Here is a 14,531-nt window from a genome sequence, read left to right as displayed (position 1 = left end):
GTACACTCTACAAACAATTTTTAACACTAAAAAAATGTATTTTAGATTTTTACCTCTTCCCACATTTTGGTTCAAGGGAATTTTCTATGGTCCCAATTCTACAAGGAGCTCAATGCCTGTGCAACTCTGAGCCTATGTGGAACTCCAACTGACTTCAGGTTTGGGACTAACAACAATTCCACTGCAGTTATTTTGGTCCTTTTGATAATGGTAGTTTGGTCATTTGGCACTTTATAATAGGTATTCGAAGCCCTGAGTAGTCTGTAAAGGCTTTTTATGAAAATGCATGTGAAGACATTTATTCTTCTTCAAGTGCTGTACATAAATATTTAAGTTTTTTTTGTAATATCTGAAGAAATTACAACACATTGAATATTAACTTCCCAAAATTCAACTTTTAATTCCCAACCTTTTTAGAATATTATACACTCCAAAAAGTTTAAAATTGGTACAGACCAATAGTTTTTATACCCATGTTCATTAATAAGCTGCAATTTATTTGATTTGATTACATTTAATAAAAACATCAATTTTAAGTTGAAAATCTACATGTGCCAGCTTTCAGCTTAGACCAATTTTTTTATTGTCATTGAAACTCCTGAAAAATATAAATTTGTACATAAAACTTTATTCACTCTCACATTTTTGGCAGCAACAGAGGCTACTCATGCCACTATTGAACTCAGTGGTATCAGGATTAGACCCACAGAGAAGCACATTAAAGAGGGTGACAGAAATTTTTAAAAGCTAGGACCTCAACCTATAGTTAGGCACCTCAATCAAGAAGCCTGATTTTGAAAAGTTTCCAGCACTTTGCAGCTCCCATTTAAACCCGTTTTCAGTGTTTGCACCAGGAGCTTCTTATCATGTATTTCCTTGAACATCCAAAATTTCCATTTGCTTCAAGTTCAGTGGGAATTTTGGGGCCTCACAAAAGGTAGGCATAGGGAGTAGGTGGCTTCACCTTAATGACAACTGCGTGAATCCTGCTGATTTCTTTCTTTCTTTCTTTTTCTTTCAGAAATACAATTTTTTTTTTAATTAAGACAATCTTCTAGTATACGTCTTAGGAGTAGCATATTTTCCAATTGGTACTACTCTAGCTGTATCTATGCACTGATATATGTAATGTGTGTGTGTGTGTTTGTGTGTATATATATATATACACACACAGAGGTATGTATTTACCGTGATTGGTAAGATTTTAAACCTCTTTCAACAATGAATGGAGATTACGACCAATTTCTGTTAAAGAACAAAATCCGTGCGTGCAGCTGCAACAAGACATTTGAAACAATGCAGGCAGCCTTGCGTTTATACAGCAAAAGGATCTAGTCAATTGAAGTACAGATTTCAGGTCCCTGACCTGTCTGGGGCTGCCGGTGCCGCCTCCGGCTCCCCTCTCTCTCTCTCTCTCTCTCTCTCTCTCTCATTGGGTGTTGCGGTATGAATATGCAAATACGCCCCCTCCCCCTCAGTAGCTTTTTCCCTTGGTTTGTCATGCAGCCGCCAGGCGGAAACGAAGAGCCGCGCTTCCCAAGGGCTCCAGCGGCCAGATACGGAGTCGGGGAGTGGGTGGTGGTTAAAGGGAGCCACCGCCGCTGGCCCGGCCAATGGGAAAGAGGTGGAAGGAGGCCAAGTACGCACTAGCTCCGCGCTAGGATCGCCAGCTCATTCTGCAGTCGCAGAGGGGGGAGAGAGAGGGAGAGAAAGAGAAGGGAAGGAAAAGAAAAAAAGAGAGGCAGCACCGCACCACACATACATAGAGACCGGCCCAGCTCCACACACACACACACACACACACAGGTCTCAGCCTCTCCTGGATCGCGTTCAAGTCAGCCACCAAAACCTACTCTCCAGCCTTGCAACTCAAAGAGGAAGGAAGACTGGAAAGCGAGAGGAGGAGGAGAAGGAGGAGGGGGCTGCCCACTGCCTATAGACTTTAACTTTACCGCCTTTTCCCCTCCTCTGGCCAAGAATTTTCTTCCTGTTTGGTGTCTCCATTAAAAAAAAAAAAAAAAAAAAAAACAACTGAGCAAACAATAATATTTTTTTTCTTTTTTTTTTAAAAAAAGAAGGGCACTTCTGGAAATCCAAGCCAAAACAAACAAACAAACCACACCGAGCTCTTGAGAAAAGAATAAATTTGTTACCTGAGACATGTGAAGCCAACGGCCCTGTGTTGTGTGTTACAGATTTCAGGATCCCATTTATTTTATGCAATACAGTGCAATGGTATGTGGCATTGAAAATTACGCTTTTTCTCCCCCCCCCCCCCTTTTCATTTGCTTGGCTGTTCCCTCTTTTCCCCCCTCCAGGCTGCGATTGTGGTTTCCAGAGTGGATGTTATATCCCCTTCCTAAAAGCTGATATCACTTCTGTTTTACAGGATGAGATATAAGTGGTGGATTGTTTGTTTATATTTTGCTTTTTTGGCAGCTTTTGTATATGGGTCACACTTTTATGCCAGGAATCAGTTGATGGGAGTTTGCGTCCAAAAGTGCTGAACTTGGCACATTTCCTGCTTCAACTTTTCCCCCTCCCCCTCTGTTCTGGCAGGCAGCTATCAGTTAAACGCTGGAATGGATTAATGAAAATGCTACTTTATTTGTAACTCGAGACAGTTTTTGTTTCTCCTGTCTTGTTGCTGTAGTTTTTCTTCTTCTTTTTTTGTTCACCCTTTTGATTCTTTTCCTTCTAACCGTCTGGATATATTTTGTAATGAATACACTTTTCACCCTGAATGTGTACTTTTGAGGAAAAGTGGCATTGATTCTCTGTTTGCTGTACTAAATAGTTAATTTATCTCGGGTGCTGCATATTGCAGTATGAAGTGTTCATTTGGTATCTCTGAATTTGTTTTTTAAAGTTACTTTTGTGGCTTTCCTGTGGTTTCTCTCTCCCTTTTTTTTCACCCTACTATTTTGCTGTGGGAGCCTTGCATGTTGTACTTTTAATTCATTCCTTTCTTCTGTGTGTGTGTGTGTGTGTGTGTGTGTGTCTGTCTGTCTGTCTGCTTTCCCCTCTTGTCCTCTCCTCGCCTGTGTGTCTGAGCCACATTTTAATGCACAATATCCCATCCATTAAGTTGTGGTTGAATGCGGAGTGTGTGAAGACTTGGCAGCTCTCAGGTTGAAGGGGGCGGGGAAGCCAGTTTCGACTTTGACACAAGATGCCGATGTGGCGTGATCTGAATTATTATTAGGGCTGCGAAAATGGCCATCTTCTCCTACTCCTGCTGCTAGAAAGGGCTGCCATTGAACTTGAGACAGGACAGACAAGATCTCCAAGTTGTTTTTTTTTTTTTTTTTTTTAGTACAGTAGCTGGCAGGGAAAAGGCGCCAAAATACACAAGACTTAACTCTAACTTTCTTTGAAGTGATCTTGAGCCGCAACCCATGTAACTTAACATTGAATCATAGGGAAAAAAGTTAACTTTTGAACTCTAATTTGTATAGACATTTACATCAATCTCTTTAAAAAAAAACATAATAAATCTAGAAAGTCATATAAACTGTCAGAAAAGATACAGCTGCAATTATTATTATTATTTTTTTTTTGGTGTGTCCAGGAAGTTTAAGATTAGTTACTATGAGTTTTGAGAGCATTTGCTATATTAGCGAGAATGGGTTTCCATTGCTTTGTAAGGCTGCAAACGTGACCTTTACGCAGTCAGGCTAAAAACTGCAGCGTTGTGTAACACAAAACGTTGTGGTTTACAGCTTTTACATTTGAGGTTTGATGTTTTCATTTTTCTGGTCTGGGAGACAGAAAAAGCTCGGGTATTAGAGTCATCATCAAACCATATGTGGACAGAGGTCAAGCACACACACCCAATGAGCTAGATAGGGGTGTGTGTGTGTGTGTGTGTGTGATCATTCCGAAAAAAATACCCCATAGTAATACTATGATTAAAATATATTAATGTAGTTATAGGTGTGATGATATAGTGAGTTACATGTTTTACTGTTCACATTTTAAAAAACCTATACTGAAAAATTAAACTGCATATAAAAATTAATTGAGACTTCGTGAACAGATAAAAATGTTGAGTTTCACTGTTTATTTTCCCAGTTACATTTATTTTCTATCGTAATCGGACAGATGTAATATACTCAGAAAAACTGAACAAACCTATAAATTATATGACATTATAAGCATCTGGAGCGTTGCTATATAGTTGTATATGATATCACAAGGAACCCTGAATCATAAGGAATCCTGAATCGCTTTGCAATTCACAATTACTGGTCATATATATAATATATATTGCACACAATATAACATTGTGATGTATATAATATATAATTTAGTCAATCTATGCTAATGTGTGTACACATGTAAATATTTGTGTATATAACGGGTGAAAGCTTAAGTTTCTTACTGCTGATGAAGTTGAAAAGTTGAGGTTACAACATGGATATAGCTGCATATAGCTTGTCTTTGTGTCACAAGAGCCTGGTGAAACAGAAATTTAAGAGGAGGCGATTCTTGCATACTGAATTATTTGAAATAGCTGCAAAATGTCTGAACGGAATGGTTTTTATTTTTAAACATGTGCTGTTAGAATATTCAGACAGAAATGGATAATTCTCTGCATGTTTGTTGATAATTAGGAAAATATACAGCCTTGCATACTAAAATGAACAGGTATATACAGTCCAACGTTAACAATATCTTTCTCTTGATTTTGAGGCATAAAACGATGTTATGATTGACAACCAAAATACTAGAACAAAGGACACCAACTGGAATCCTACCTTAGCAAGAATATAGACTTGATGACATAACAGGCCTCTCCATTTCTCAGTTTTACGATCCTCTGGAAATATAACTACAAAGGCTCTGCAGAATGTGTAGACATTGTGTGTTCAAAGAGAGCGAGTGAGAGCATTTGGTTCCATAGGAGTCCAATAGAACTCAAATCTGAATCGTCCGTGGAAAACTGCTGTGAAAGGGCAGCGAAAGTTTGTTTGGCCTTTAGTTTCAAAAAGTGTTTCTAGCTTTTCATATAGTCGAAGTGGCTAGCCTCGTATTGTATTTGAAATCAGTGCTGCTCGGTGAGTTTCCAACTGTAAATGTGCATGAAATGTAGACAGAATGAGACACTGTTCCTGTATAACAGCGTGCGTTGGTATTTCGGCACTAACGTTATTAACAGTGATTTTCTCAGCTTAGTTTTGTCCCTAGGGAACACAAATAGCTCCCAGTGAAATAAGTACAGGATGCCAGATACGGGGTATTGGGGGATGCTGGGAAGAGGAAAGACCAGACTGGTATTAATTTTCCGAGAGAGAATTTAAAATACTGCTTAGACACTTGCGTTGTAATAAACAGACGCATTTTACTCTTTATCTCCTACAGGAGCCTTCTCTTTAGTTGTGGATGTTTGTTTTATGACGTTTCACATATATAAAATACATACCCTCATCACTCCCCCAAGCTGCCACTGGCAGAATATAGTGTTCCCATTCCGCTGATAGCATAGCAGCTTCTCCAAGCCCTAGCGCAGAGCAAACCAGTTCTCAGTGTCACTCAATGGCTAGGTCAGGTGGCGAATTTGTGTGTGTGTGTGTGTGTTAATATTACAGACACGTGTGGATTTTTAAACACTATATGAAGGTCTGTTTATCTCCAGTATATACAGAAGCCAATATTGCAATGCTAGGAAACAGAGTGTTATGAGCAATTGTCAGAAAGGATACTAAATAATACAGAACTTGCAACAATAGTAGCTTATTTTTAGGAGCTTTGGGGTGTTTGCTCTACCTTCATAAGGAATTTCGCTGCATGCCAAGGCCCAGTCGTAGTTATGGTTTACTTTAACTAACTACCACGTCCTTAAAAAGGCAGGCACATGAGACATCAGCATTCATAGACATCTGTGCGTAGGCAAATAACTTTTAAAACGTCTTTAAAGGTTTGTTTTTGATAATTTAGGGCCTTTCCCCCCAAAAGACAAAATCACCATCGTAAGCCCATTTAACTTTTCTCATTTGAAACACTACTTTTGTTTTCCTGTAGTGCAAATTGCCAAACTTTGCTTCGAACCAGGGACTGTTCTACCATAGAGAATCTCTCTCCTGGGTTAATTTGCTGAAGGGGTAATCCTAAAGAGGGAGAAAAAGAAAGAAAAGAACGGGGGGAAAAAGCAATCTTGCAAACATCTTTAGAATGTATATTTCGTCTTGTAGGCGTGTGTGCTCGCGGAGGCTGGAGGGGAATTTCTGTACTAAAACTTTCTCTACTTCCGAGACGCTATTAAGCATGTTGTTTTTATAGTTTGCTTATTAAAGCAGGGGGCATTGATTGAGATGAATCACCACTCCGTTTCCACTCCGTCCCTACGGATGGCTTCCCAGAATGAGTTTGGTTAATCCTGGCTAACAAATCTATTCCTGGAAAGGCCTGGAGTTAGTCTGGTATTTTGTTAAATAAGTAGCGCTGGTTCGCTGGTGCGTCAGCTTTAGTGAGTGAAGGGCCGGGCGCTCTGTGTGCAGGGCGCCTGAGGACAGAGGGAGACAGACACAGGCGGCCACACGGGGCCCCCAAGCAGTCAGCCTCATCTCTCTCTCTCTCTCTTCCCCCTCCCTGGCTAGTCGTCTTTGTCTCACTTAGTGGAAGTGAAAACCAGTTATTAACAACAGCGAATGTATACGTGGATGTATAATCCCCAGTCCTTGTTCCTGTTCCAGTGTGTGCTATACGTTAATGTGTCTGAGTGGGGAGATCAACCGCACCCATCTCACTCTGGAGTTTCTTCTGGCTTGTAGAAACCTCAAGGCTCACTGGCTCTCCTTACCTTGTTCCCCTTCTTTGTGCCGCTGTTCGATCTGAGAAGCTTGTCACACTTTGTTGCTTTTAGTGTAAATGCCTTTGGAGAAAACAGGGTCCCTTTCCCAGGACTTAGGAACGAGCCTTGTGATATTTCTGCCCGGGGGAGGGCCTAGTTATAAAATCTGTGCAACTCACAGAGGCAGCATTTCTAGTGGGTTTCCTTTTTTTTTTTTTAGGAGGGTAAGGGGTGAGTTGGGGAGGGGAGGAAGAAAGATATTACAGCTTTAAAGCAGACCCGCAGTAATGGCTGGTTGTGTAGGAGTCCAAGCGCTTAAAGAGGTGTTCAAGGACATTAGTGCATTTGTGCCAAGGGGAATGTCTTTTATGGTAAATTAACTCCAGTTAAATTGAATATTTATTCAAAGGGAAACTCCAGTATTTAAAGCTGGCGTTATCAGCTTTTTGCAGTGTCTGGAACAAGACGATAGGATTTGGTGTAGTCTGTGCAAGATACGAAATGAAATGTGTTCACTATGGTTAACCCCGAGTTTGCCTCATCACTTCTGGCATAAGTGCGCGCTCTAAACTTGCTTGTCACTTTTAAATACGGCCCTTACAAGGAAGAAGACGTGACTTGGTCAAACACTGATGCTTTGAGCACACCCTGAAAGTGCAGCTAGCCACCAGAATGCATGTAGATAGGTTTCTTTGGAGGGTTAATGTGTTGGGCTCTCGCTGTTTCCTTTGACATTACCTGTCTTGTACGAGCCCCCCCTCCCTTTCCCCCTTCCTCTGGCTTGTAAATTTATGGGAATTGCAGCTGGTAGACTTGGCAAGCTCTCCTCATTAAGAGCCCTCTTTGAAAATGGGCTGTGTTTGAGCATTTCCCTAATGAGGACAGGACGGGGTTAAAAAGTGACCATTTCATGGTTGACTTGAACCTGCCTACTTTTCTTGATGTGCCGTTGTGAATAACTGACGTGAATAACTCCCCACTTTGGGAAAGGAAAAGTCACTGGTCCCTTCAGGACAATCTAGACTAGAGAGGCTCTCAATGCCGAAACACAGTGAAGGTTTAAACTCCAGGCTGCTTGCAGGAGCTGGCACTGATCAGGCGCTTCGTCAGCTCCTCGTTCCCCTTTGTGTCACCCGCAGCAGCAGCAGCGCGCATGGGGTGGGTGCCCCCCCGCGATCTGCAGCGCCTCACACCGCCCTCCCTACAGGAGGAGAACTAAGTTTCATTCACGACATTCCTGGAGCAAGAAACTCGTCCTCGGGCTTCAGCTTCCTAGTAAAGCTGGTTTGGAAGATTGAAACCAGACTTTGCTACCGCGGGCCCCATCCTCCAGATTGTTTGATGCCCTTCGAGATGCTGCTTGCACCCCACTGGGCACGCCAGGGGAGAAAGCCGGGCGGGGGGAAGCTGGCCTGACCTCCCCCCATCGCATAGCCTGTAAGGAAAGGAGCCTGCCCCGCAGACTACCCCGGTCCCCGAGGGCGTGTGCTGCTCAGGCTGCGACGGCAAGGCGGAGGGATGGGGGCCACGTGTAAGGGGCTCCCTGGCAGGGAGGCAAAAAGCAGCCCAGAGCAGGAGGCCCCATTGCACGGTGAGCGAAAGCCTAGCAGCCCCTCGGATTTTAGGTGCACAGGGCAGTAACACTGAGAAACACAACCAGAGAGAGAGAGAGAGACAGGGCTGCAGGCTGCACATGCTGGCCGTGCAAAGAAAAAGAAACCCCCGGCTTCCACCGCCGCTCTTGGTTGGGCTGAATGAGTGGCGATGTGGCGAAGTTTCACGCTTTTCGCTTCCCGCCCAGGCCCCCGCCTCTCCTCGCGCAGCGGCTCCTCCTGGGCTGGTAGGGCAGAGGCCAGAGTAGGGAGCCAGGCTGCCGCAGCCCCAGCCCCTTGCTATCTCCCTGTGGGGGAATTTTCCACTGGGCACTTCCCAGGACAAGCAGAGAGAAGTGGGTTTATAACTGCCAATGCTCTGGAATAGCTGCTGCAATAATCGCTGTTCCAACTCCCCCCCCCCCACTCTCCCCAAAACCTTCTTTCACCAGAGGGAGGGGAAAATTAGGCATGTTTGTAAAATGCGCTGGATTCTTCTACAGTGGTAGATGATTGATGAAGAGAAGGGCGGGAGGCGGGGGGGGGGGTAAAGATCTGGTGGAAAAAAGGAATGTGTTTGCAGGAGGAGGAGTGTACGCGATGATTGTGTAATTAAATAATTAAAAACAATCCTCAAGTCTCATTTGGGGAAGCGAACTGGAAGGGGGTCCCCAGGGTGTAACCGATGGATTTTCCAACTTCCAAGTTTTGCAGCAAGCGAGAGAGGGAGCAAATGGGGAGGGAGAGAGGGAGAGATTTATCGTTTTGAATTTTCGAGAGATCATTTTTATTATAGTGGGCGTTTGGAAAGCAGCCTCTTAACATTGCCCACATTAGAGAGAGAGAGAGGGAGGGAGTGGATAGGCAGAGAGAGGCACAGGCTGCTGCGAGAGAAGCCCGGAGATTGCGCGCTGCGAAGCATTTCCCAGCCTTGGGGGACTCACACTCTCACTCTCTCTCTCACATACGCACATGGTCTCTTCCTTGCAAAGTTTCGCCTGCGATTACTCCGGGACTTTCCTGCTCCGCTCCGGGCTGTAACCTTGAACTTTGGTAGCGTGGTGACAGTACAACCACCGCCGCCGCCACCAACATCTTAAAAAAGCAAACAGCAAAACCCTCCCGTCCACCTCCCCCACCCCGAAAAAAACCTTCATCCGAAAACCAGCAGCAGAAGCAGCAAAAGCGCCGCAGACAACAAGAGGGTTAAAAGTGTAGATTGGATTTCACCCCGGGAAATCTAGCACACGGAGTGAACTTGAATCTTTGGCTATTTAAGGAGGACTGGGGTTTGCTGTGAAGTTGTGGTGATCCAGGGCAGAATCCCGTCCTGATTGATTTCATCTTCCTTGAGTTCTCAGATGTCTAAAATGAATAGATGAAATTATTCCCTTTTGAGGCTTTTCTTAGGGGCTCTCCGGGAAGTGTGTTCTCAAAGCGAAGTCATGATGTATTCTCCCATCTGTCTCACTCAGGTACAGATGCGTTTTGATTTTATATTTTATATTTTTTATTATATATATATAACCACATATAATATGGTTCTCAGTGAGTCATGCTAATAGTAGTAACGGCTTAAAGCATAATTATAGCTGCTTGTCAGGGTCCAAACTCCTGTTGCAAAAGAGAACAGTAGAGAACAAACTGTACAAGGCCATTCGGAGGATTCGTTGAAAGTGCCATCCCTAGAAAAATACTGCTAAATTGTTGCATAAAAAGCCAAAGGTAAAAAACAATATAAATTAATATAATTAAAAAGCGGGTTTGAAAAGTACTGATTAGACTAGAGAACATTGATCTGTCTTTTCTGCTCTCCTGTTTACTCACTCAATGTCTAATAAAAGGGTTTAAGAGGAAAAGTGTTATTTTTAATTGAACATTGACTGATGTAAAAATAATACTGTTCAACGCTGAATTAATAATCTATAGTCTGCCAAAAGTATGAGGTTGATTAGAGTGAGAATGACCAAACTACAGGATATTTTCTTATTTGACTGTCTAGGGACGTAACATTTTTCTTGTTTAATTTTGGTGTTTTATAATTTTATAAATCAGCATGCAACTTCAAAAGCAAAAATGATCTTTTATATAAATTGCACTTATAGTTATTGTCATGCTTTGGTGGTAACTGACTTTTTGGGTCTTATAAGAAAAACAAGCAATAATTGTCTGTGCTGCATGCAAGATTATATGTTTTGAGAAATTGTGGACAAACTGTGCAATATTGTTTCAAGTAGGGGAGATACAGAGAGTAGATTTTGGAAAACCCAGGGTTTTATGAAGATATTTAAAACGTGGTGAAGGAAACAGAATACGGATCTACAGTTCTTTTGAAACTGTTACTTTCTGCTGTTTAAAATAACACATCAGCAGTTACCACAGAGTATATTTATTATCACTTTAACAAGAAATACATATATTGGTGCTAGAGCATATTCCAAAGAGTAAACTACCTCTAATGCTATGGGATAGTTTTCAGCAGTTTTTGTAAAAGTCTGCCTTAGGAGGATGTGATGTAAACTGAATGACTGATAGCTGCTTGCGTCCACATTGGTGCAACACATAACTGAATAAAAGTGAGAAAGTAAATCTAGTGTTATATTATTGTAAATCTAATATTTAATGCAGTTATATTTGTACAGAGGACACATAATTATGATTTCAATTATTTGACAATTGAAAACATTGTGATTTAAAAGGACTGAAGCATTCAGAAATTGTGAATGAAGATGAAAACAAAGATAAGGCTTATTCATTGATTGGATACAGTCCTGTAGCTTTTTGGCTGACACATTTTTTATTGTTTATATTTTGTTTGGCATCTATGTGTGATTGACTTAGATATGGATATTTTCAGCAACGTCAACTAAACGTCAACTAAACTGGAAAAGAATATTAAGTTTTTTTTGTAGTTTAAAAATAAATAATTATATCATTACATATAGATTGCATTAAGTACAGAAGATATGCATATATTTTTACAGGTAAGTACCTAGGAATTACTTCTGGTGTAATCCATGTTTAGTAGATTCCCCCCACCCCCGTCAGCTGTTCTCTCTTAAAAAAAAATATTGACAAGCTAATGGGTCTTCTGTACATGAGTGTATCTCTAAGACTAATACTAATGAAATAAAATAGTTTTTACATTATATTAAAGTAATAGGGCAAATTCTCACTCCCACCTGTAATATAGTGAGCGGATAAGGTCTTTTGCTATTTCCAGGTCTTATGACATTTTTTTCATATGTTTGGTTTACATCTTTTTTTTTGGACTCTATATTAAAATGCTTCTATTTATGTGTTTATAAAACTTAATTTATGGGATTTATGCAAGCATAAATAAAAGAGCATTATCTTGCTCTGATGTATCAAGAACTTGCTTATAAAATATAGCCCTTTCCAATCATGCTATATCATATGACTATTTAAATAGGCAAATTCAGTAATATACATTGGGAGTACAACTGTAGCCGTTCTGATTTTCTTTATTTGTAAAAGTTTCTATCCTCCATTTGAAATGATTGAAATTTATTTACTAATTCCCTTCCTCTTGCCTCTAATTTGAAGGTGAGGTTTACATGCTTTGTCTTCTCTTATTTTTTTTAAAAGTAGAATATCACTGAATCTGATATGAAGTTGTGATTAACAGTTTGAAAAAACCTGTATAAAATTATTTTAATTTCTACTGTACCCACTATTTGTATGATCGTCTGGACATATTTTGACTCTAGTGCTGTGTGCTCATCATAAAATATTCTGTTAAAACTTGTAAGCACAGATCAAAATAGAATACCTGATTGGATACAGCACTTTACAAAAGTTGTAGTTCAGTTTGTGAGGATATAAGTGTTGTAGCCTCTTTTTAGAGTAGATCTGAAATCTAAAAGTAGGTTTGTTAAGCCAATACTTGGCAATTGGGAACGCTTCCCATCATCAGTTCAAAGGAGACAAAATACCTGTAAGTTAGTATACAGACATCACATACAATGTATTTCCCCCACTCTCTATTCTCGTGTTGGAATGAATATAAACTCCAATTTCTCTCTCTTGCTCGAGACATGATAGGATGCAGTTACCGCATGCCTTTAAATGCTCAGGCTCTTGTGATATATTTAACACGGTTTATTTTTATATTGCTAGAAAATATTGTTTAGTTATAGGGAAAAATAATAAAAATCCATACAGTGAAATTGTGAATGCTAAATTTTCTATGTGTAATTGCTAGACTTTTGCCTCATTTACTGTATCATAGTTCTCTAATTTGAATTTAGATGGATTGATATGAAATTTAGGAAGAGGTAAGGTGAGGGGAAAGGAGAAGCGAAATACATTTCTCTTGTAAACTACTCTGAAAAAAGCTTGGCCTATCTGTCAGCATTATGTTGTGATTACAGGGTAGGTCTTTGTTCATTTATTTGCAAACTATATACATATTTCAGAATAACCTCCATGTTAGTTTAAATTGTTGGTGCATATTGGTTCACCTGAACCATTTGTTACGACACTTGAAAATCTTACCTTCATAAATCACTTTAGTGCAAGAGCAGTTATGATTCACATGGGTAAGTGCCACATAAAAATCATTTTTTCAATATTGTCTCTACCAATGTTAGGGAGAAAAATCAAATTTAGTAGATGGCTTTTTAGGAGGTTTAGCGGGGAATGTGTATGATTAATAGCAAATCTCCATTTAGGATAATTTTTATGGGGCGCTTCTTGTCAAGTAATGTTTCAAGTAATGTGTCAAGTAATCCAGATGCACAATGAATCTCTCAAAGATATTTGATAATACTGCTTTACAGTAGGACATAACTTGCTGCTTTTCTACTTTGTATTTTTCTTGAACATATATTTTATAATTACAGTATTTGATGATATTGCAAAACAAAACCCTGGTCATAATACAAAAAATAAAGTTTCTCTTTTTATAGAGAAAAATTAAACTATTAGAGTGTCAGAACTGAAATTTATGAACCGTATATAAAATGACTTATGGTTTTGGATACTATTGGATATTATTGTTAATATTCAATATAGTACCTAAAAGAAAAGTCAAACCTAAAAAGTTCATGATGTCCTTAATACCCCCCCCCCCCAACTGCTCGATATACAATATTTTATGTATTTTAAACTATAAGCACTGCAGCCTACTTTAAATGTAGAGGAAATTATAGTATTTGGGACAAAAGGATTCCCCCCCACTGTAGCCCCCTCCCCACAGAAGTTACAGGTTTCAAAATTGGTAATAAAATTAATTAGAAATGTTATATGTTAAACGTTTTTTACTACATATGTTAAAATCAAAATGTTATTAAACGACTTTCTTTAAGATAACTTTCTGAGGAGAAAACATAAACTTTCTGTAGTAGTTCTATTGAGAGGAAAAAGCATGGCATCAGAAAGTGTATGGCGATAGGGAAGTCTTATCGTGGGCTGTGGTTGCTCAGTGCAGTACTGCCTTCCCACACAAAGAACAGATTGTGGTTTAACTCTTTGCCTGGCCTAGTTTTGTGTGCCAGTATAGTATCAGAAATGTTCAATTCTCTACTGGAAACTACTGAACAGTTTAATCACTTCCTTCATGTTTCACACTGTAATAAAACCATTTGCATTCTCTACTGTTCAATTTGGGTTCAGATTTTTTTTCTTGTGAAGGTGATGTTTGGCCATACGTGCAACTGTGGTCACAACTTTTTTTTTTTTTTGGAAGGGGGAAATAGGGGTGCAAAAGCAAATCTTAACATTTTAACATTCAGAGTACTCTGAAATTGCTTTTAAATTTGAAGTTTTTAATACTAAAAGCTCAGTCTGAAGTCCAATAGGTTGCCAAGAAAATATTGTGAACTCTATAATTATGAAGCCATTAGTTATTCTTCTGTCATTTTTACCTAATGGAGTTAATCATCCCACTGATTAAATATGTCATTCCATTTCTATCAGTGTAACTAAAATATTAGTTTATATACTCTATTCTTGTGTATAATCACATAAAGAAAGCTAAGTTGTGGTATGATTGTATTACATTATTCAGTGTGATGCATAACCACTGCATAGTGCCTAAAAACAGAAACACCTACAAAATAAAAAATAGAGAGACACCCCCATAATCTTTCCCTTCAAAACCAAAACATAGTAATGTTTGGTAG

At 39.8% G+C, this 14,531-nt stretch overlaps 1 protein-coding gene across 10 annotated transcripts in view; it reads left to right on the top strand.

Annotated features, from left to right (window-relative positions):
- Positions 1 to 14,531, top strand: part of NFIB (nuclear factor I B) — a 338,695-nt gene that overhangs the window by 117,508 nt on the left and 206,656 nt on the right. Inside the window, exon 1 of one of the 10 annotated variants that reach the window (XM_048849951.2) lies at positions 1,660 to 2,235. The exons of 7 other annotated variants lie outside the window; for them this stretch is intronic. In XM_048849951.2, the coding sequence (XP_048705908.1) occupies positions 2,218 to 2,235 (18 nt within the window). In that variant the 5' untranslated portion in view covers positions 1,660 to 2,217. Of the gene's footprint in view, positions 1 to 1,659; positions 2,236 to 9,018; positions 9,861 to 14,531 lie in introns of those variants that run through there. 2 more of the 10 variants (XM_048849950.2, XM_048849952.2) reach the window with 2 other exon arrangements.

Source organism: Caretta caretta, chromosome 5 (assembly GCF_965140235.1).
Source record: "Caretta caretta isolate rCarCar2 chromosome 5, rCarCar1.hap1, whole genome shotgun sequence".
Classification (NCBI taxonomy): domain Eukaryota; kingdom Metazoa; phylum Chordata; order Testudines; family Cheloniidae; genus Caretta; species Caretta caretta.
The sequence above is the reverse complement of the archived record's forward strand: the minus strand, read 5'-3'. Positions and strand labels throughout refer to the sequence as shown.